The sequence below is a fragment of the Halyomorpha halys genome, unplaced genomic scaffold, assembly GCF_000696795.3.
Source record: "Halyomorpha halys isolate HHAL.00 unplaced genomic scaffold, Hhal_1.1 Scaffold252.1, whole genome shotgun sequence".
Taxonomy (NCBI): Eukaryota; Metazoa; Arthropoda; class Insecta; order Hemiptera; family Pentatomidae; genus Halyomorpha; species Halyomorpha halys.
Window position 1 is genome coordinate 924762 of NW_027108761.1, and position 25928 is coordinate 950689.

Below are 25928 nucleotides of genomic sequence, written 5' to 3' on the forward strand. Positions count from 1 at the left end.
TTTTATTTTTTAAATAACATTACTTATGTTTAATATTGTTATCCAATTTTGTTCTATTTGAAATTATAAAAATCTCTTGCTGCACGAAAGACTCGTTTTTGTGATCGATTATTGCATTTCTCTGTAAAAAATTGTTTATGATTTCACCACATAGTGCGATTCCTTATTTATTAATTCCTTATATTTAGTTTATATCCCTTATATTGTGTTTCAATTTATTTTTACACATTGAAATTCTACACCAAAAACTTATTCATTTATTTTAAAATTTAAATTTTCTTCAGTTAAATAGATGTTGTAAATCAATATATATATAATAAAAATTTAACTAATTTATATGTGATGCTATCATAATGATTTTTTAATTGAAGCTTTTCCAAAGGAAATATATATATACTGTTGATAAAGAAAACTTCTTATACCTGACTGTGAGGGCGTAAACTGTATGTCTCTCTCTATTTTTAAAATTTTGATCCACGTTTATTAAATGAAGAGACAATGAAAAAAAAACCAAATTTTCAAATAACCCTAGATTTATAATTTTTTTTTTTTTATAATGTCAGTAGGAAAGAATCAGAAGGCATCCTTCCTGGCTGACCCGCCACAGTAAAACCCCTTTTCACTTTGTAGCTTTTTGACACATAACAAAACGCGTCTCCTCTTCTAAGATAGTTACATCGAACCAGAATTAAAAAGTTGCTGAAATTGGAAAAAGGCGTATTGCACAGTTCTCTTATTAGATCCTAATAGACGTGGATTTGAAGATTTTTTAAGCTATCGATTTTTATATAAATTTGCTGATTTTTCAGATGTGATACGCAAATTATTCCCTAATAAACATGTATACCCTCATCCAAATGTCAAAGAGGGGTAATAAGCCTTGAATTTTTTATAAATAATTAACTTGCCTGTATAAGATACTCCCTAATAATTTTTAAATAATAACATTTCTTAAGGGGGTACATTGACATTTGATAGAAAACTCCTTAAGTATTCTCCAGTGGTTTCAATGCTTTTCCGACTGTGCTACAATTTTTATATTTTTTTCTAGTGAAAAATCTAAAGATGCTGAAAAATAATGTAACTATTCCAGGGAAGTATGTTAATAGCATAATTTTGAAACATTTATTTTTTTTATTCAAAAGATATGTGATAGGTCTTGAAAGAATGTTGCTTGTAAAAGGAACTAAATATTTATGGTACGGAATAGTCGTTTCAGCATTATTTCGAAAGTTAACGAGAAGGATTTCGACTCGATTACTGACAAAAGAATATGTAAACAAAATTACATATTAATTTTGAATCTTCAGTCTAGCATAGCTTTTTATAAATTTATTTCTTGTACCCTTTCCGTGCTTCCTTGTCACAAGAACACAATAACTGCTAGCTGGTAAGAGCCTGGCTATAGGACGATGCGAGGACACAAGGGCTCCCATCCCGACACAATAGACCGCTATGCTGATGAGGGACTATTCCATTACCAGCAGTGGCAAACCAAATTACTGACCCTGCGTTATTTCAGGGCTCCAATGGTGTCGGTTAATTGGCCACAGAAGAGCCTCCTCGCCCTAACCTCTTTATATTACTACTAACTTGTTTACGCATCCCGTCAGCACTCTATTAAGCGGCTTATGGTCTTGCCTTCTCTCATGTAAACTTCAGTTTGTAACAATAATAGTAAAATAAAATGCGGATTCTAAATTTAATGATGGACTTCTAAATTTGTAACATACAACCTGATTCCATTAACCAATTAACACAAATTTTGAGTCTGGGTCCTAGTGTAAAATTTTGATTACTTGAAATAAAATATTAAGTGGTATTAATGGATACTTTTTCTTTTTTAGATTATAGATCGATATTTTGTATTTAAAGCAAAATATGTGCTATTTTCTAATGGTTATTAAATAACTATTAATTTTTCCCTTTTATGAAGATTATTTACCTAATACATTAATACTGTATTTTTTATTAATTTTTCCGTGACGTTTCGGAAACCTTTCCCCTTCTTTAGGAATACACTTTTTCCTTGTCTTAAGTTATTACTTATATACACCCATATCATTAATATTTTAACTAGCTAAGTGATAGAGAAAATGTAAACAGAGTTTCTCCAAGTAAGATTAATATATGGCAATAATAACAATACTCAATCTGACAAAATATTAATAACGTGGATTTATTTAACAAGAAGACCAGGAAAAAGATATTCCTAAAGAAATGATCCCGAAACGTCGAAGAAAAAATTTCAAAAATATTAATATATTAAATAATTGTGCGCTTAATAGAATAGCTCGCCATATTCTTTGTCAGAATTGACTAAACTTTCTACAATTTGAGAACATTATGAGCTGTGTACAACCTTTAATTCCTTTAATTATATTTCTTAACCATCTCATATTTTACGAAATAGCGTCAAAAATATTCATTCTGCGGGGGAAAAAATGAATTTAAAAACAATGTAATTAGCTTTCGTGTCAGCTCATAATACAATATATCCATGTTGATGGCAAATTGCTTAATTAATTTTTCAGATCTGTAAGATTTTAAATTCCAGGATGCGATTTAGAGTTACAATTTGACTTTCATGTCACAATTTGCCAATATTGTACGCCTCATTTACACTTTTATAAGATTTGTATGAACTATTTTTTATTGTATGAACAATGTTTATTTATAAGATATGTGTACTATTTGATTAATTGATTATTCCTTTTAAAAGTACTTAATTCGTATGAGATGCATGAATTAGATTTAAAAAAAATTATTAGGCATGCTTTAAACATAGAAAGACAAAATTTTTCTGTCTAAGCACAAACTAGTTTGGTGGCATGTAACCAAAAATATTAAAAATTGGAATTGGAGTGTAAAAAAAGCCTTGTTATAATTATTTAATTTTAGTTAAATTCTGATATAAAGGATAAATACAAATGTTTAATCGGGTAAACATGCACAGAATACCTTACATACGTGAGATGCTTCCATATTAATTATAGAAAAAAAAAAAATCAGGAGTTTTCTATCAAATATTATCATACCCACTTCTGAAAATTATTTTTTTATGAATTAAAACTCTACACCAAAAACTTATTCAGTTTATTTCAAATTTAGAATTTCTCCTTTTAAATATGTACTACAAATCAACATTTTTAATCAAAACTTATGTCCGTAAAATGTTCCCATAATAATTTATAAAAAAAAAATATTTAGAAAGAGGATAAATAAAAATTAGGAATTTTCTATCAGGCATTAACATATCCACTTCTGAAAAGTATTTTTGTATTAATTAAAACTCTATAACGAAAATGTATTCAGTTTATTTCGATTTTCTTCCTTTAATTAGATGTTAAAAATGTTAAAAAACATTTTTGTCAAAAATAATATTTCAAAATTAGATGCATTAACTTTCGATAGCAAAGTTCTGATATATATATAATGTGTTTTTCGTATTGTAAATAATGCAGGGTATAAAACAAATACTTGGAATTCCTATCTATCGATTCTGGATGGTGTTGGTACATTGCGTTAATACCTCCGCCTATTGGAGTGGACACAATAGTCTCCTCACATTGCAACATCTCTTAACTGCTATTGGCTGAGCATTTCCCACCTCTCGGACTTGCCAAGTTAACACGCCATTCCTTGAATCCGTAAACTGGAGGCCACTGGTTCTTAAAGACTGTAAATGTTTTCATCATTCGTGATGCAGGTGCCAGCCCGAAGTAGATAATGCCTATATTTTGTAAAATTTTCAGGAACCGGTAGCGCCTGCTAATATCAGTCTCGCGTGTTCTTAATTATTAGTATGCCTTTAACATTTGGAAATACATATTTTGAAGCTGAATTAAGAGTTTTGTATCAGGTTGGTTTATTGAATACGTAATTAACTTAAAAGTGTAACTTTGATTGATTTGTATTCGTTTTTTAAAATTTATTTTCTGCTTGCATCCTCGCCACAAATCGCCCGTTGAGAATCAAAATTCATTTTGAAGTTAAGCCCTTCAATCACCACAAGAATATATCCTCTTTTACATCTAAAAGTGATGAAATTCAATTTTGACACATTGCCTGTATAGGGCAACGAAATTTAAAGATTTTTTTAAAGGGAGCGCATCTTTGTTTTATTGTTGCGTCTTGTGATATTAAACAACTAAAAATTGCAAAATAAAGAAAAATACTAGGTAAGTTGTTGGATGATTAGTTTAGTTTATAATGGAGGAGTGTTCTCTAAAAAATAATTACATCTACTTCTCAAAAGTTAATTGAAATTCTACAACACAAAATTATTAAGTTTATTTGAAAATTTAAATTTCCTCTAAAATAAGTATTAATAATCATCATTTTCAATAAAAAATTAACTTATCTACGTGAGGTGCTCCGATAATAATTTTCTAATAGTGGATATATCGATTTTTGATAGACAACTCCTCAAGGACAATCTTAAATATAAATTCACACCTCACATCAAAATTTAAAAAATGTTTTACAGGCTATTTTGGCCAGGTCATCAGTCACAAGTCAAAATCACCCTATTTTTTAAAAACTGAATTTTTAAAACTTTAATTTTAGATTAAAACAACACTATTCACTATTAGATAAACATGTTTTAACTTTTTAAAAAATAGGGTGATTTTGACTTGTAATTGTCCCAGGTCATCAATTCATCAAAGTCGAAATCACCCTATTTTTTAAAAAGTTAAAACATGTTTATCTAATAGTGGATAGTGAAGTTTTAGTCTAAAATTAAAGTTTTAAAAATGAATAAAGTTTTTAAAAACATAGGGTGATTTTGACTTGTGACTGATGACCTGGGCTAAATAGCCTGTAAAATATTTTTTAAATTTTGATGTGAGGTGTGAATTTATATTTAAGATTGTCCTTAAGGTTGGCCAAATTGGCCGAAACGTTGGACTATTGATATGATAAAGAATGTTGAGACTTAACAAGGATACCATTTGATTTATTTAATAGATAAATACCAGTCTCAAGAATTTGAATAAATTATATATAAAATAAATAATAGATTTTTGAAAAATCTAAGTTTAGAACAAATTTATAATTTGGGTAATGCACAATTTAAGTAAATTAATTTACCAGTATAGAAAAATTAATATTTTATATTTTTCGTACAATATGATTAAATATATCTAGGGAAGTCAGGATCTGTAGAACATTTTGAAATCAACAGAGCTCTTGCACTAATTTTTTTTTTTAAATTAGATTGAAGGAACTATCTAGAAAGGGTGATATAAATCGGCCTCTTTTTCATTTTATCGACTAAATTTACTTTTCCCGCTAAACCTAGATACATAATGTATAATATTTTGTTTAATGTATAATATTTTATTATTTTTACTATTACTATCCTCGTCGGAAACGTATATCTTTTATTTTATGCTAACAAATGAATAATTTCCATACGAGCTTCATATCTCTTGTTAAATATCAAAACAAAGGAACTTCCTTGAGAAAATATTTTTATGGCGGTGGATGTAAATTCCATTTGTGTAACTGGATCCTAACTAACCGCCTTGAAGACAGTAAATCAACGGAGCCAAAAAGGCAGAGATAACCAACGAGATACAAAGACCCTACAATCTGGACTAATTGGTCTGCCCACTAACCAATCTAGTTACATATCAGCAGGCTCGGGTTAGCAAAGGGGAGGGTGTCCCCCGCAAATTATATTTCCTCGGATTACTTTTCATCTCGCCTAATTTAATTTCACATTTAATTTTAATTATTCCCTTTGTCAATATCTGTCAACGCTTCAATGGTGTTTAGGGTTGACGCTTCCGGATGTCAGAATGTTGTAATAAAAAATTGTGGTTGGGTCGTTACACGTTATTCAAAATGCTTGGAATTTATATTGTATTCTTTTTTTTTTGTTATAAACTAATTTGTTTTTTAATCTGTAATAATAGATAAATATATTTATTTATTTTTAACTTATTCATTTGTTTTTAACTGTACCACTACTATGCTTATTTTATTTTAATTTATTTATACAGATTAATTTAATTCTAACTAGTAACATTGATTACATTTTTAATCAAAACCTGTATAATAAAGCAAATATTTGTGACGGATCATTAGAAATATAAAGAGAATAACGTAGATACGGTTAAAAACAAAACCTTTTTCTTACGAAAAAGGGGGAAAAATCATTTAAACATTAAAATCAAATGCAATGTAATCTAATCTTAAAAATAAAAACACGTACACACTCTATTTAGTTTGTATTTAGTTATTATAGGGGAAAGTATTGAGACTTTGCTAATTACTATATTTTAGCATGTATATAGACTAGCATCTATTAAGACCGATAATTATTCTGTGGGTTGTGGCAACCCAAATATATTTAGGAAGCATTCTTGGTTATCTTGTATCTAGTAAGTATTTTAATCATTCTTTATTTTGGTTTTGATGTATTGATTTGACTTCTTTTTTTTATAAGTGTAATTTATTAGTTTTTAAATTTGAAATCACTTTACTCAATCAGATATTGTACAAATCTAAAATTTCATAATGACGAGCATAAAACGATGATCAAAAGGCAAAACTTATAAATTGATCTTGTGTAAGTGACGCCACAATCCTAACTAAATTAATTAAATTTTGAATTGCATTATTGTAGTACTCGGTTTAGTATTTATTTAAGGAATGTAAGGTCTGAAATTCTGTATACATATCTTTTTTTATTATTTGGTGGAAAAATAACTCTTATTTTTATATGAACATGCCTCATTATGTACTTATTTATTTTGTATTATAATTATTATATCTTATTTTCTAAACTGTTCATTTATTTATTAGCTCCTACTTATTCTATAGCACGTTAAACGTTGATTAATCTTACAATTATTTTTCGAGATATATTATTTATTTTATTATATAGTACACTAATTTTTTCCCTATTTCACATTAAATTCTTATTTTTGTCTTCTAATCAATATAGAATATTTCTATAATCGTTATGCATAATCATAATTTGAAGTAATTTATATTTATTTTCACTCATATTTTATAATCTTTTAAGTTATAATTTTAATTTTTTTTAAAATTGTTGTCTGAATGAATTTATCCTATTCTGATATAAAAATGTGGATACTAGTTTATGGATAAACAAGAATTACAACACTAATGGAATAGTAAATTTTGAAACCGTTAAAATTATACAGTTTAGTTAAAAATATTATTTGTTTTCATATTACTATACCTTATTTATAATACAAGGGCTAATTATAAAATATATATTTATATAATTATTTATTTAAATATAAATCATGAATCGCCCTTAGGTGATTGATTAGTAAGGATCATGTTTCAACGACTCTAACAATTTGTCCAGCCATTTCCTATTGAGCTAAATATTCAATACTGATCACTTATATAGTTTAGTTGAATGATGAAAGTTTAAATTGTTTTCTTTATTTGTTTTTGCCATTTACGACCTATTTATTTCACTTTTTTAGAATCGAAAAATTCACGTGAAAATCTCATATAAAAATGATTACGAACATTTTGACATACATGAGTGAATCGAAGAACGACCCAGATCCGGTTGGAAAGCTAAATCGAGGGGTTATGTGGAAAGTTATAGATTTCATTCACGATTGTAAGAAAGTGTAACTATTATATCAAGTTCCATTCTTCGTGTTAATGAAAAAACTTGAGTCCTGCCCGTCAGATTTTTTAAAAAACATTTTTATAAATCATGAAGAATGAAAAATCTTGCATTTTTATTCAAAAATAACCGAAATATTCTGGAAAAAAAATTATTGTGATAAATTTATTCACATCATGTTATATAATTACATTTTAAAAAAAACAAAAAAAAACTTGACGGAAATGTTCTGAATGGTACGAATTCTACTTAGTAAAACTTTTGGATTCGATTTTTTTATATTATTGGATATTTGTTAGTGCCTCCAAATCGGGAAAAATAATACAGCGCACCCACTCAATATTTCATGTGTTTTTGTCAATAAGATTAGTACGTTACGAAAAATATACTATTAAATTATAATGACAAGTCTTAAGTGTTCTGCATAAAATACCATATTAATTCATAAAATTACTTAATAATGATGTTATTTTATAATAATACAAGTAAAACTAACAACATTCTGTTTTAATTTAAATCACACATTCCTATTAACCTCAACTGAAGCTTGAGCTCCGGGGGTGTGCCTAACATAAATATTTTGGCTTCAATTTTTTGAAGGAGAGTAGGCTATAACACTTCCCTCGCCTAAACTCAATAGATATAACTTTATTTTCTCCTAAAACTATTAATAACATACCTTTTTATAAAGCAGGCTTTCCTGTTAGAGCATCACAAATTTATTATTGCTTTAATTTATTGTTTATTTATTATATACTATATTATTTTATTTGGGCCGCCCTTAGCCCAGTGGTTAAGACACAGTCTTACCAATTTGATGTATATTGGCGGTGCCGGTTCGAATCCGGCCTGGGACGTCGACTTTTTTCATTGAGTGGCGGTCCCACAAAATGAAGAACTTTGACCCTCAAGCATGGTTAGGCAGTATAGGACTCTAATGGGAGTCTTGGCCAAAAAAGAAAAAAAAAATTATTTTATTATTTATAGAGATGAAATTTTCTCATTTTTTTAAGCAAACATACACATTTATTCAACCTTTCTTGAGTTCTCCGAAATCACTCCCCCTCTCCATCCATTCTCCCACTTTTCCCTTACGGTAAGCATAATTAGTTCTATTACCTTATTTATAGTGCTTTGATTGTTTATGCATTATTTGGAAAAACTAATTTATTTATTTATTTATTTTTTTGAAGAGGGACTTCCAGGAATATTTCGATGTTCCCATAAGTGTTTTCTCTTCTTTGTTATGTGTTCCCTAAATAGCTACAGTTTGAGGAAGAGGCACCCATTTGGCAGCGGATAGAGCGCTGAAGCCGTGAAAACTTTTGAGGGAGCTGCTAGAGTTTGCTTATTCAATGATGTGCTAGTTAGTATGCGGCCAGCTAGGCACCGGGAGACGGCCAATCACGTCCGTTTTTTATGCTCGGACTTGGGATGAATTATTAAAAACCATCGACTTTTTCGGTAGTCCCTGAGGACGCAACCATGTTGTCACCTCTCTCCCAATTTTACTAGGATATTTCATCACGAATTGTAGCACTGTATTTGCGATTGACTCATGAACGGCTCCGTTCAGGATCTAAACAATACAGGTGGAAACGTGTGAAGGCAATTGAGTTTAAATTCAACACATTGTTTCTTGCTTGGGTGCTCGCTTTAGTTTTATCAAGTGTGTTTTACTCTATTGTATATTGAACATCATGGGTTAGTCTACTTATTTATAGGTGTAAACGATCATACTAGCTGCAAAAAAAGCTTTAAAAACATAATGAATTTATTAAATAGGTTGGTTCAACGTTAATTACCGATGTTCATCTCAACTCAACAGAACGAGGACGGGTATACAATGCCAAAAGGTTTCAAGCAGAGACTAAGGTCGAATTCGGTCAAAGTTCAAGTTTAATAAAAAATGTGTATAAGTTGATGAATACACTGATGACATATGTATACTTTCTGTAAACAACGACCCAACTAATGCATCACAAACACTACAGGCACACATAACATCTATTGAAGAATGCTGTAAAACTGGAAAATCAAAATAAATCCTGACAAATCCCACCAGAACACCTTTACTCTCCGTCGTAAACCTCTGCCCTCCTCTCCTACAGTATGCTTTCTAAATACTCCACTAACGCCTGTTGAACTGATTCGATACTTAGGACTCCATCTTGACAAGAGTGGAACACATGGAATCCACACACAAGACTGAAACGACAAGAAACTGCTCGTAGATTCCGATTGGTACAACACTTACTTGACAAACGCTCTAAACTTCCCATTCACTACTAAAAATTAGTATACACTACGATAATCAGACCAATTTGGACATATGGAATTGAGCTCTGGAGCTCTACCAAACCATCAAATTCTTCCCGCATCCAATCGTTACAATCCAAAATCCTACGTAAAATCCTTGATGCTCCTTATTACGTTACAAATGAAATCATTCACAAAGACCTTAACATCCCATTCGTTGTAGATTTGAACCAAAACAGATATGTGTCTTTTCATTCCAAACTCCTTAACCATCCTAACCCATTAATTCTTAATCTTTCATACTTAACAATCCCTGATAATCCTCCGAGGCGTCTGAAAAGAAGATGGCCACGGGACCTTCTAATTTAAATTAATGTTTGAAGTACCAACAATGGGTGATTTCTTCCCAAGATTTTCAAGTGTATATGAAATATACAACATATTTACCTATTGTATTATTTTGTACAGTTATAAATTACATTAAATAAATAAAAAAAAGTTGATGACAGACAGTTAACAACATTGGAAGTACTTGAAATAGTTATTTTAAAAAGCTCTGTCATAGTGAATTTGAGTTATAAGTAGAGTAAATTTGAGTGGAGTTAGATCATTTTTTACAATTAATCCTAATATTTATATTGAGTATGCCGCTTAGAACCACACCTAAGTTACCGTGGTGTGGTTCTAAGCAGCAGTTTCTTTCACTTCCAGGCTGAATATATAATTAAAATAATTTTTAGAATTTTTTAGATATGTTAAAACAACGAATAATTTTCTTTTCCTCTAATTTTCCTGACCAATTATGTATCTTTTTATTTTCATGTTTTAATTTAGTACCTGTCTTCAAATGAATTTTTTTTTTATTCTTTAATTTAAATTTACGCATGAAGGTAAGTTAACATTTAGGGAAACTCAAATGTCTACATCTCCATTTGTTATTATTTCTGACTAATTTATTTTTATTTGTATAAACTATACCTGTCTGCTACTGAAACATTCAGTTTGTGTATATCAAATGCCTGAAATGAAATAAGACTTCACATAATTCTTAATATAATTTTTATGTGGCACATATTTTGTGACATTTTCTTAATAATGAGTAAAGTTTATTATTAATTTACTTAAGTATTTTTTAATTAATTTAATTAATTACTTAATTATTAATTTTTTAATAAATGTTTTATTTGTTTCCACAGCATTGAACCAGAGAGTGAGCTGTACTACGCATCGAAAACAAAGAGGTAAAAGATCCTTTACAAAAAATAATAAAATTTACGTTTTCCAGATCTGTTTTATTATAACATGGTATAACACAATAGGTGGAATTAAAATTAATTGTTTTGAAAACTTGATTTTTCTACCAATAATTAATAAATTCACTTTATAAAAAGTAATCCAAGTTAGGTTGACGACAAATCAAAATTTTACAGTTGTAGTTTTTCCACTTTATTTCAAAATTTAATTTATTCCTGATGTGAGGTGATGCCGATCAACATTTAAGTATACTCATACATATGTTTTTTAAAAAAATTATTATGTTTAACATTGTTCGAAAAACTGATATTGGTCACTTGAAATTTTCAAATAGGTTACTTAGAGACCCATTGGTCATAGATTTCTGATCAATGGTCATTTAAACTTCTAGGTAAAATATAAAAAATAATAATAATAAAATGTATAATAAGTTATTAATTGGTGAAAAATAGATATAGTTTCTACATGTACGTCTATTTTCTATGTCTGTGTTAAATTTAGGTGTGTCTATCTTTAACCACATGTATTTCTTTCTTTAATTTCAGTATTTGTAATTTTTAATTAGTAAGAAATTGAATGTTTCTTCAGTTATATTTATAATAATGTTAAAACATGAGAAAAACAGACTTATAAATTCATTGTATTTTTTTTTTAACGAATTTAAGATTAAAAAATCTTTTTATTGTGGGGGAAGGTTAGCTTTTACTCCACTTTAAACATGGTATAATCTTGATCACAATGCCCTCTCACTGTGAAAAGAATAGCCCATGTCAAAAGCGATCATAATGGAGGCTTTTGTAACAATTTTTTTTATTGGCATCTCTTCTTATCCGAGTCCTTTCTAACAGATAGTTTTGTAATTCACTTTTACCATTACCATAAGCACGATTGAGCAATCTAGCAAACAATCCTACGCCTGAAATAAAATATAGATGTAAAATAGTCGTTCGGTTATGTTTTCCCAGAGATTTTCTCTAATAATCATAATTCCTCAAATTAAGGAGGAACTTATTATCATTAAAACTTATACGACGTCATTATTACATCAATTGTATAACATGATTCATGATGATTGATTACCTAACATTGCGTGATTATGAGATATTTACCAGACATTTCTTAAATAATAAACTAAGGGCATACAAAAATGTATTTAATATAATTTATGGAAATGTACATTTCAAAATATAAATAAATATTTTAAAAAAAGGTACGAACTTTAGGGAAAATTTACAAAATAACTCGAATACTTTCTTTAGTAAAATAAAAAAAACAAAACAACAACAACGAACATTAGCATATGTACGTTTAAACTTATTTAAAATGGAAAACAATAAAACATTTTGGTCGATATTAGTATTGTGTAATTTTACTGAAAATTTGTTTTTCAAAATATTTCTGCTCTGAATTTTTTTGCGTTACTTAAATTATAAATTAAAAAAATATGTAGGTTTTTTTTAGTGTACGAAATATATACATATTCAAACTAACACTAACGCTAATATAAATTAATAAATGGCGGAGAGAACACTTATTCGGTAAAAAAATAAAATAAATAATGGATGATATGTCTCATAGTAATTTGAGATTGTCCCTGAAGATGGCCGAATTGGCCGAAACGTTGGACGTGTGAATGAAATAAATGTTTTGAGACTATAATTTTGGATAGTGTTTTTGAATTATTTAGTATAAAATAAATAAGCATTATTACAATATATATTATATAGCTTTAAGAATAACTATCTAATTATTTATTCCTATTTTATTAGGAATAAAAATTTAATTTGATATGTTATTAAATTAGGAATAAAAATTTTATTTGATATGTTATTAAATTATTAAATCATATTAAGATATACACTTTTTTATATCGTTTTAGGTTTTAGAAATTTAATTATTTATTAGGAAAACAATTTAATTCGTTGTATTATTAAATTATACTAAGATGTTATAGTAAGCAATAGAAATTTACCTATGTATACTTATTTATAACAAATGGGCCAAACTCCCATAGCTAAAAGATCTATACATTAGCCAATAAACTATCTATCTATCTATATATCAATAAACATTATTAAAAATCGAAAAATCATTTGCATACTTAAATTAGATCTGGTATCTAAGGATTTGTTTATGGTTTTTATTTATATTAAATTGGTCTTCTAAATTTGACTTCATCATGTATTTAATGTACTTATGTATTTATTAAGCTTTATATTCCATTTAAATTTATCTATTATAAGAGCTAAATTAATATTTTAGTTTTTTTCTTTTATATATCCCGCTTCAGGATTTGCAGACTCTCCCGCTTAACCGGCTATATCTCGACAAGAATGTATAAGCGGGGTTCTATTTAATTGTCTTTTCTATAAATTCTTTCTGACGGCGTCGAATACTGAACCATTCCCACAACTAACGATAATCTTAATGACTTAACTAACCATGTGAATTTTAAAATAGGTGATAATGATAAAATGGTATATTGTTATCACTTTACAATTTTTATCTATAGGGAATAGAAAACCACTTCTGCAACGTTAAAAGGCCTTTCAACTGAATTAATTCAGTAATGTAAATTCCTATCATAATTTAAAATCCATAAACCAGTTTAATACAGTTATTCTTTGTTGTGATCGTTTTAGTTATATGGTATAAATATTTTTTAGTCACTATACTATTGCTCTATAAGTTACTTATTTATTAGGAACATGTAATATATTTCGTGAATTCAGGAATTGGGAACAAAAGACATTCATTAGCTGGTGCAATACGGTCGCACAAAAGGTTCCTGGTTGTGCTTTTAGGTCCATTAACATTGAATACTGACATTTACCGCGACCCGAGCCTGAAATCCCATGAAATTGGCAATGCTAAGGTAATTTGGGATTATAACCGTGTAGGTGTTTGTAATGGGGGGCAAGCGGCGTGTTTCTTACGAGTTATTTTACGATATTTTTTTATTCTTTTCTTATTTAGAAAATATGTTTTTAAAAATTAAGGAGTGAACAAGGTAAGGAGGATTTTTGTCTACTTTTATATGAGAATCGAAATTGGAGTAGCATCTGGTGAGGAGTCGGAAATACAATCGAATGGTGATATCGTTTCGAGATATATTATATTTTAAGCAAGTTTATTAATTGTTTTTTTAACCTTTTGACCGATTTAAATGATTTTAACTATTTGGCGAGATAATTTCTGTGAAAAAATTAAGTCCAAAAATTTTTAATATTAGGCCTTTAATTGATTAAGAGCTTAAAAGGATTTTTTCATAACTATCAAATTGTGAAATTTTATAATATGATTAAAATTGAAACTTCGATCTTTTATTTTCTCGTTTTAATTTACTTATGACAAATCATTCTTCAAAGATAGAAAAGTATTCATTAATTTACTTTTTACATTAAATTTCATATATTTAGCCCTACCTTTATTTATATTAGTTTATTTTGATTCCATGTTATCTATTATTTTACTTTCTTACTTTATTTTAGTTGTTTGTATGTTTTTTAGCCTTGATGAACCCCTGCAATGTGGGGCGAAACGTAGGCTCACATTAAATAGTTTAATTACTATTTGAATTTTTTCTTCCACCTTTTATGAATTGATTTTACATTAGATTTATGATTAACTTATATTCTTGTAGATTTTTTAAATTGAAAAATAGGAGAATCAATTTAAAATTTATATTTTCTACAACTTTATCTGTCACTTATTTTGGGTCAATTCGGTTCAAGAAACGTTTAACAAAAAAAAAAAAAGTAATTTCTGAGGGAGTACGTTAATTAAATTCTCTCCATTTATAAAACAGGATGGCTCACTGTTTAGATGTATGCATGATAACCCACTTTTGTTTCTTTGTTTTTTCTTGAATCCCTTAAAACTCATTTTTTATTTTTATCTTACAAAAAGTATTATTTGTTTGAATACATTCCTATTTTCAAATATTTTTGACTTTTTGAATTCTAATAATTAGCCTTTCTAATTTTATTTGAATTTCTTGTTAGTGATTAAACATAATCGTATTTTGGAATAAGGTATATATAAGCTTTCTTTTAATCATAGTTTTTTTCACTATTATTCTAAATAATTATAGTATTAAATACACTCAAGAAGGCAATTTTGATATTAAATGCATCAAGTATGTTAGTGCTAAGAATATGGGGTCGTGAGCTTGCATTGTGTATTTACTTTTGGATCTCTAAGTCCAAAAATCCGATTTCTTAAGTATTTCGTACTTTTTGTGGGATAAGTAGTTGTTATCGAAGATAACCTGGCTGATAGATGGATCGACTGATAGATCAATTATTGCTTTCTTTGCCTGCAGCACTTACGATCCTTAAAGCTTAGAACTTTCATGGTATTTACTTATATACTCTAATGTCACTAGAAAATTTAGAGGAAATTGGCTCCAGAATTCTTGTAAACATGCATTGCAACCCTGAATCATAATGGAGAAGAAGAATAGCAACTAGAATAATGGCACGTGCTAGAGTAAGGAATTTTTTCTTCCTAGATTTCTTTTATTTACATGCTGAAATTTAGGGTTACTTGTCACAGTTTAGATAGAAATATTGAGGATTGAAAGTTATAAGTTTATAACTAGCATATTTTTTTACTAATGATAATTTGAGAAATTAATCGTGACTTTGAACCATTGCGTTAAAAAATTATTTTCACCAGTGAAACGTAAATGAAATATAATGCTCTTCATGTTTGTAACTAAGTTTATTCCGCTAGAAACGAATAGTTTATCAGTTTTAACCGGAAAAACATGGATATAGAGGTTAATCGGACCTTCCAAGATTAGCACCTGGCCATAGATGTCGAAAACTATCGTCTATCCCATTGCTCACAAACATGTAAAAATATCTTAATCTTTGCCGTATATTCCAGATATTACCTGAATCCTGCACCAGTATTCATCTCCCGGTATTTTTAATGACCTATCGTTTTTCTCAACTAAATTAAGGAAACATTCTGCACAATTTTAGGAGATATTTAACTAGGATATTTAACTCACTGTTTATGGACTTGGAGAAGGCCGGTTTGTCCCTTGACCACGGGGGGTCGCCGTGGCCGGAGAAGTCCCTCAGTTTGAGGTAGGAGATGGTGAGCCTGATGATGGAGGCTTTGTCCAGCTGGGAGGTGATCGCAGCCGGCAGTGGCAGCATTTTCGCAAGCTCATAGAACTCGTAGTTCTCCTTGCCTCTTCGCGATCGTGCGGCGTCCCGAGACTTCTCTTTCCGCAGCTCGAGGATGCTGTAAAAAAAAAAAAAAAATACCTTCCTGTTAGTTAAAGGTGGTACAAAAGTATCATGGATTAAAAAAAAAATAAATAAAAAATATGATTATGTATGTATATTTCTTGTTGACAGCAAAATGTAGGTTTGATATTTCCCGTCTTGGTCAATTACTTTATTTAGGTCTGTTATTGTCGATTTTATCCATGTATTTGTATTTTAATATGTTTTTATTAGTTTAATTATTTCTTTATTTGTGTACGAATGACTCGTAAAATTAATTCACTAACTATTACTCCACAAATTCCCGGAACAGGGATAACCAAATACTTTTATAATGAGTTGACTTCGAACTACTTATATTTCCTTATTGCACCGGTAAAAATACGCAGGAGGTAAATTTCAATTATTTCGTGCTAACTTATTGCGTAATTAAAATGCCCCGTTACCACAATAAATTGTCCTGTTCAATGGTTATCACCCAAGAGCCAAAGCTATGAACAAAGAACGCCATCGATGATAGAGGGTGTCATATCCGTCCCCTGGGAAATAGAAATATCTGGCAAAATGAGGAGGAGGATAGGTGGACCATAAAAAGAGCTATAGAATACAGGAGGAAGAGGAACAGTGATGAAGTGGGCTTTAATAAAATGTTAGTGATAAGGATCAAGAGGAAGTGACCACTACAGCTGGGACAGATCGCCAAATCCCTTTTATGTCCGCTCTCACTGCCCTCAGCCCTTGTTTCTTCAGAGCCTAGGGAAATTTGTCTCTTGTCTTTATCGGCTTGGGCAGATAAACAATATCTGACAAGATGTTCTATAAAGATATGCAATAAGTCTAACATATTCGACAGTTCTTTGTCTCAAGTTTGTGATTTATTTTCGTAGTTCACGATAAGAATAAAGGAAAAATATTGCTATATTCCACCTAATATATACTATAGCAGAATAAGGAAGCAATCATTTTATTATGGACTTCAAATAAATTTTGAATTCATCGGTTACCTATAAATTCATGTTGATAAGTTACAATAAACTCAAACAAGACTAGAATATTAGAATTTATTAGATTTCTATTTAAAGATTATTAGTTGACCGTATGTGATGATTGTAGGACGATGGTCTGGGCGCTAGTCAGAAAAGGTGCAAAAATATCTGATATTCAATATTTACTCTACATTGCAGGGTTTCATAAGGGCTAAACGGGAACAACATAAAACCATTATAACATATGATAAAATTGTGACATTATCCATAGAATTTCTATGTATACATACACATGCACAATGGGGCGAAACGTCGTTTACTAATAAATAGTTTTTTTTTGCTATTGTTGTTCCTTATTAGATTTCTATATAACAAACCAACCTGTCTCATATGAAATGGATTCTATATTTGTACTATATATCCTTATAAAGATAATGGTAGTTGATTTATCTTTATCAAAAGTTCAAATAAACCCTCTAGCTGGAAATATTTTACTTAATTTATTACGATGATTTTCAGAAACGTCCGATAAGTAGTATCTTTTTACTTTAACCGAACTGTATGTGTTGGGCAAAAATTAGCTATAGTGAAACTGATAGCTAATATTGCTATGGATACGATATTTTTTATCAATGGTTCATTCATGAATAAGTGTCGTTGCTATGGCCATTTTAACTAGTTTCATCCATAGCTAATTTTTACCCGTCTCTGCCTGTATTTATCCTGGATTCACTCATTGACATATCGATCACTACATCTCAATTACGAAAATTCCAATAAAGTTTGCCTCATGCTGTATAGAGGCAATAAAGATTATCAAAAAATTTGAACTATATTTAAAAAAAAATTCATAAAACCTAGGGAAAAAAAAACAATAGTTTTACGAATAACTAAAAAGATATACATCTCCCGAAAATTATCTAAATCGTACCAGTACTCCGTTTTCAAAAATGTAAACCCGTTTTTTCTTTATTTTATCATGTAAAATAACGGATGTCGCTCAGTTTTGAGATACAGTGATGTATCTCAAAGATGAGTGGTCTCAGAAATATCTATTAAGTAGGAATTATTAATAACGGATCTTGAAAAAAAAATATGGACTTTTTAAGTGGTTTGAGAACAATTAAGATGGTGATTAAAACCCTTTGGTCGGGACTTCCAACAAGAATTTCCATAAATGAGTTATTTATTTTTAAATCAATTTAATATCATGTCAGTTTCTTAATCTTTAACTTCACATTCGTAATGTACCAGAAAAATAATTTGATCGTTTCATCATTTATAAAAAAAATTATTTTTACAAGGAAACAATGTTTAGACCCATATATCAGGTAATCCATTTTAATTTATTTTTCACTTTTTTTTTTTTTAACCGCCGGCCCATTTATTTTATTTTATCTTATTCAAACCCTTCAAGTAATTCTATATGCTCAACTCTAAAACGTTCAATACAATTCTACAAAACAGACAGTTACAGCTAATCAGGCACAAAACAAGACAGTGCCATGACACAGTAAGAGATTTCTCATCCAGCTCCCTTTTAGTCACCTATTCGTACTTTTAGAGTGTGCTAAGGTGTTTTATCAGTCTATTAATATGTTGTGTAGTTTATTTCGGAAGAGGATATAAAGAGTATGTTTGTCGTAAGTCAGTTTGTACAATTTGATTATTAATGGACCAAGAAGTTATGTTTTAAATTTAATTAAGAAGATAGTAGTTTTGTCAAGCGCTTTGTATTTGGTGAATCGTGAAGGCATCCTAAAATTTCTCGAAAGGATTAGGGAACGCATTAGTCCGTTAATATTGTTTTTGCTCTGATCATTCAGTTTTAGATTTTTTGTTCAAAATAAGCCCGAATATTGGAACTTCTAACAAAACCATTTTTGATTATTCACCTGTATTAATATTAGACTACTTGAACTCTGAATGAATCTTTTCTTCCAACTCTTTCTCATTGTATTGTAGTACTTCAAATCGTAGTTTCTCTGACTCACAACGTGGCCATTTTGTTTAATACTTTACATTAGCTGTTGCCAAGAGTTCTTCACGTAAAGGTGGACTAGGTATTCTATGGAGTTGGGAAGTCGGATCTTAAGTAATTTTCGACCAGGAGAGGAAAAGTTGGACCGGGAGGCCGAGTTTACGATCCGGCTACGTGACCAAGGGCCGAGGATTACAGCGGCCGCACAGAGCTATAAAATTGACCCCACAGGTACATCTTCATGTCTTATTTAGAACTCCTGCTTATTCGTCCATCAGGCTTCTGTCCCTCGGGGAGGATAGTGTCTCTTATGGCAGTCCTTACTCAATACCTTCTGATGAAGAGTGTTTCAAGTTCGGTTACCTCAGAGGCATTACCCGAATGCACTTCAAAATGTCGTAAACTGTTGGAAATAATGGAACCCAATTCCATTCTCTGTTAAGTGAAATGACTTGGTATGAAAGGTTTTTAAGAAAATTACATTATGGCTATTTCATCCTTTAGTTCAACTATTTTGATATATTGTATTAATACTTGGTCCATAAATCAACTATTTCCATCAACATATTGTAAAATCAATTTACGTTAAATTTGTATGCTATCGAAATCAGAAGGAAAAATAACATTTAACATGTGCAAAGATAATAATGTAAAGGGAAGACTCTTGCTTAGTTTTACACTACTACTTAGCATTGTGGGATAACTATGTTAAAAATATTTAAAAAAAATCTTTTATACTCTTGCCTCAAAAAAGGACATTTCCCCGACTTATCTTAACTAAATTTAAATAGTGGAGCCCTGCAGTTTTACACGTTAAATTTAGATTATATAAGCTCAACCAATACATATATTGAGTACATGATCAACTCATTAAATGAGTAATATCCAAAATTTATGTTAAAAAATAAAAGAACCATTCACTAAAAAATTTGACTGACAGAAAGCATCTTCCCGTAGTGCAATATGCTGTCTCTTTGCTAATACTTGTCCGATTTAAATGATTTTTGATTTGATTTGAACCGAATTTAATTATAGGCTTATAACAACCACTACTTCTGAGTGTCAAAATTGGTCATTGGAACACACCGCTTGCTATGAATGATCAGCTATAATATTCCAGTAGCCGGTTCGATACCGCCCTGGGCAATTTGAGTTTAATTTATTGGTTCTCTTATTTATTATTCATAAATCGGCCTTCTCATTCTGGTGAGAATGGGTTATAAACTCTAACATAACTATCCCGTATGTAGAGGGCAAAAAAAAATTGTTCATAGAATAGGCGTGTTCACACAAACTCTTCAGCATCATATATTAGTACATATACCTACCATTATTAAAAAAGATCTTTGGTGATCAAGTAGATTTTTCTGTATTGTTTATAATTTTTAATTATAATCTATAAAAAATATAAAATCGTGTTATTATCCTGAAGAATAGTTCTGTTCAATCATTTTTTTTTTTTTATTATGCTATAAAGCCATAGCAAAATATTGCTTTAGAAAGGAATTAAATATTAAAAAAAGTTTATAGAAAATAAGAATATTAAAAAAACATATTTCCGGTATTTAAATATTTTCCGATAATCATTAAGCACAATGTATTGCTAGTAAGTTTTTAAACTTATTTTATAATGTTCTACGCCATTTTTTGCCCCGAATTCCCTGATATACTTCTTCTGGATGAAGCAGCTTCTCCTTCCTGGAGAAGAGGATGATACCAGTTAGCGTAGCGCGAGCCGGTAATGGTAGACCACCTGGGGTGGACCGATTTCACGGGGGAGCCGGGCACGCTCCGATCCACATTCTACTCCCACGGGTCTTTACTGCTTTTCTTCTTTCTGTCTCTAATAGCTTCATCTCTTTTGGATACCTTCTCTTTAATCCCTCATTGTCTTTGTTAGGAATTAATTCAGGAGGGATCTACAAGATCTTGGGGATTAGTCAATATGTAAATCGGCACAAGGGGAACAGAAAATACAGTTTTAAAAATTATTCACTGTATAAGTAAGGTATAAACTCTATATATTTTCCCCTTAAGTGTATATCCGGAGGAAAATGCATAAATAGGGATTATTCTCAATTTTTTTTTATTGTGATAGTTACTATCTATTGCAAGGAACATACGTTCCGAATTACTGTGTTGTAGCTCTGGTTTGTCCTAGTGAACCTGGTCCTGATTGAACTATGTACTTGTGGCACCGGCCATTCTTTTTATGTAAAAAGAAGTCACATATTCTAACCCGTTTTGACATATTTCAACCCGATTTCTGAAATGGATAGAGGATGAAACCACCTGCCATAAAAAATATCTAATTCATTTTCTGATAAATGGACTTGTACGTATTTGTAACTGAGCTATTCATGTGTGTTTTTATATCATAAATATTTGATATAGAAATATATTATAATTATTTCAAAACTGTAGATATGTTTTGTATACGTGGAATATGGTTTGTGCTCAGACACAATATGTAGGGAAACTAAATTTTTAAAGGGAGTCATACGAGGCTCAATGATGAGCCGAATTTCCAAACCGTTTATCTGTGATATATAGTGTATCAACAATATCTACATTAAATATACGCAGTGTAAATACGTATTCATACCGTTCGTAATATTTTATGAATTATCACTTTACAGAAATGCATATTTGCATAGTTACCAAAATGAAACTAACTTCGTTTAAGAGAAAACCTCTGTTGCCTTAATAGTTTTCAGAACTCTTTCGAGACATACTTTAAAAGTGACGACACCTTTTAAACAATAGCATAATGAGTCACCTTCCTGCAACAGTCATTCGTATGCAATAAGTGTCCATTTCGAATTATCCCAACACACTTCGTCAGATCGATTTCCATTCGGGAATTTTTCCTCGATAAGAACGCACATAGCGACAACTCCTCGATGAGTCATGTCCAATTGTGATCTTGCACCTATAGATCTCCTCAGAGCACTACTCAACGGCGGACTCCCCAGGGCCAAATAATATTGATCTATCGGGAAGGAGTGAGTAAACAGAGGTCAGTGATGAGGGGTGGCAATCAGTGATAGCCTGCCCTGGGGCAGGACTCTCTGACCCCGGGATAGCCGATAGACATCAAAAGCTAGGTTCCGACTTGTGTCGATTGGTCTAAGAGGATTTCGAGGAAGGATGCCATCTGGGAACAGAGAGGCTCGGAATATATTTATGAAACGTGATATGTTCCGACATACACGAATCCTATTCCTTTTGTGGGTTATCTGGAATCTCCTTGTGTGGAATATCACACATATATAATTTGTGTCTACACGTTTCTAAACATTTCAAAAATCCCAACATTATAAAATTAATTATCTCTTGAGATTTCTAACATCGTTCTCAGAGTCGGTGAGAATCAAGGAAACAAGAGAATTAATTTCACAAAAGAGTGTTTCTGCATTAAAATAACCTAGTATAAGATTCGATTTAGAACTAATTTCGGTTATGACTGAATGACCTACCTATGGATTAAGATTGTGTGATCTCTTTAAGATAGCAATCGCTCATTGTTAATTTATCACATATAACAATGAATTGTAAGAAATGATTGTATTCATCAGGAATGATAATAATCTCTATCAACACGTTTAAATTTTTTCACTTGTTAGTGTAATATATTTAAGCTGTGATAATAGGATGGATAAATTGAATTTAAAAATTCCATGGTTTTTAAAATAGCAAGAGTTATTTGTTATTAATTATGCCTCAATTGAGTTTAATAATATTGATAAATGGTCTGTTATTCTACCCCAAGTGAACAAATCGAATAAAATTCAATGATCATTGCAATTATATAAATTATTTAGAAGTACGGGTCTTGGGTAAATATGATTTAGACCGCAAAGAATTACGAATTGAATGGAAGATGAACTCATAAATTTGGTACGATTTCATATTCATTGATTATCAATATCTCTTCGAAGGTCTTCGATCGATTGTTTGTCAATTTTTTTTTTACCTCATAACACAATTGATGCGTAAAAAAATGGAATCTGGTGGGTATAAAAATAAAAACCCTAAGGTGTGTAATTAAAAAAGAAATTGGATTAGGGGATATTAATTCCTTCTTGACGGTTATTATGACGATCACAAGCAAGCTTTTTTGTATAAAAATATATGGGAGTTAGAGAGAAGAAGCTACAATAGCAAGGCCACTGTAGAAGAGCAAGCTGTGTGCAAAGCTATGTAAGCATATGTTAATTGTCTTGATTGCAGCAATGAGTTGTACCCACTGCTACGAACACCCACCAATAGGCAATACGCTAACAGACAGGGTAGGGTGATAAATAAATAAAGTAAAATATATGGCTGTTAGTTATAATCGCCAACAAAGTCTCTATTCCCTTGTAATAAATTAAATGAAAATTGATCTTTATTTTGTGGCTTGGTGTCTGTCAATGGGTGGATTCTCCTCAAGTCTGTATCATGTCATTGTACAACTCACATCATAGTTGTAAATATCAATAAATAAATCATGAAAAAAAAAAAAATCGGGTCCAAGTTACCTTAGAACAAAAGCAATGAACATATATGATTGTAGATGTAGAATGTTTTCTACGTAGTTCTATTTCTAATAATCAAGCTGCTTATATTCTAGTGTTACATTTCATTGGAAGATTGAGATTTAAGGAGGTGAAAAATAGTAGATGTGTGAAGAAAGTAGGTAGGGAATTACCTAAGAGGGAGGAACGAACAAAAAATATTAACAAAAGATTTGTCCAAGGAAAGATATATGTGATGAAGTGTATATATAGATTGGTTGGGCTCTGTTATTTAAGGGTTGAACAACGCTAGGTAAGGAGTTGAGTGATATAGGAAGGTTTATTATTTCTTAAGGTTGGAATAGGAAATAATCATTGAAAGAATGCCGTCGAAAAAAAGGATAAAGTCACTGTAACTCTAACGTAAATCATTGTTACATTGGAGTCAGTGATTCGCTAATAATAAGTATATTAGTAATATAAGTTTTGTCTTTGTATGTAATCAACTTTGCTAGGTTCGAGAACATTCTATGTGGTACATTAATAACCCCACCGGCCAACTCTCGTTTTTCCATTACCTTTAGTCGCAGTTTGTTTTAACAGGGTTAAAATCAAATAACCTTATTTCATTATTTCAAACAACCTTGTTTCATGTAACAGAAATTTTGAAATTTCTCAAGTAGCTATGTAATTACTATCAAGTGTGAAGTTTAGTTCTCTACCACTTCTAAACGCTCTGAGTCACTATCGCTTATTTGTTGGATGATGAAGTCATCTTAGACTAATTTGAAGATGATGTACATTATAACCGCAGCTACGTTGCTGACCGCTACCAAGTGGAGTTGTTTGCTAGCGAAGACAGAGAGAAATGTTTACAGAGGAGGTGGCTAATGCTCACGTAGGTAGCGGCGAGGGGCGGCGGATAGCCGGGTCCCAGGAGGCCGCCCCCCAATTTGTGCCAATTTGCCGTCCCCCAGAGCCAGACAAGTGCCGGCTAATTCTGTTTTCTCACCCGCCTCTCAAAGAACCTTCCCTCAAAGGCGCTAGCCACCGGACCCTCCGCCTTCTCGTATTACATATGGTGAATTTGTCCCTGCACCGCCGCAAATCCCCTAGCAAAATTGCCCTTATTTTTCTATTTTGAATTTGTCAAATGGAGCGTGCGCCTCCCCATTGCCAGACCTGTATTTTAGCCGAGCTTCCTGTGCTGATTCGGCTATTGTCTAGGAGGAGGTCCTGTTTGCGAACAAGGGGCTCAGATTATAGGCCTTGTCGCCCCATCTGCACAAAACTCTGCATCTCATTAGCTTCAGTACACAGACGTAAATGGCATGGAAAATTTGGAATGGCTCTGTCAAAGTAACTTTGCCCAACTTTTTTCCTTTCATTCTATCCTATTTTATGCTCTTTTAGTGATCAAAGGTATTAACGGTTCATTAAACTATTTTTACTTTTCAATATATTTGAGACAGCACGTTCCCTGAGACTAACTCCATATTGTAATCTAATGAGTCAAGTGCTAAACACTGGCAACGATCCTTACAATTTGCCCGAGAAATTATAAGGCGCTAGTCAAGGGTCTTATTGCACTGATCTTAAGTTATTATTCATTGTACTTTGTTTGGCATTGTATATTTTTTTACTTCTCTTTTTTTCTAATTAGTTTTTCTTTTTCCTTTGCTTTTATATTTCTTGTTAAAACAAAAAATATCCCTTCCCCTGTTTTAGTATAATAGTTTGCTCAGGAAGAAGACTGTAATATCTAATTGCTATTTTCCAACTTTATGCACAATATAGATTACAATTTAACTAGGATATTATAATTGTTAAATTTATTTTTGTTATTACTTTGGAATGATTGAGTACACTTGAAGTCTAACGATTTAATCAGATTCAATTTGTGATAATAGAGAGTTTATCATGGTTCCAATACTCTTTTTAGCTTTTGTGTTTAATAAAATAAATTTTTTTTTTCTATATTCACATTTTCATATGACTTTCTTTGGGTTGATAATTTTCAGTTTCGTGTAATTAAAATTAATATTACAGTTCTACGAGGTATAAACAAACGAAGGTTAA

The 25928-nt window shown here is 30.6% G+C and overlaps 1 protein-coding gene across 5 annotated transcripts in view; it reads right to left on the reverse strand.

Annotated features, from left to right (window-relative positions):
• Positions 1 to 25928, reverse strand: part of trh (trachealess) — a 453500-nt gene that overhangs the window by 47980 nt on the left and 379592 nt on the right. For all 5 annotated transcript variants that reach the window (XM_014419879.3, XM_014419881.2, XM_014419880.2 and 2 more), the window contains one exon: positions 16161 to 16399. In XM_014419879.3, coding sequence (XP_014275365.1) covers positions 16161 to 16399 — 239 coding nt within the window. The remainder of the gene's footprint in view (positions 1 to 16160; positions 16400 to 25928) is intronic.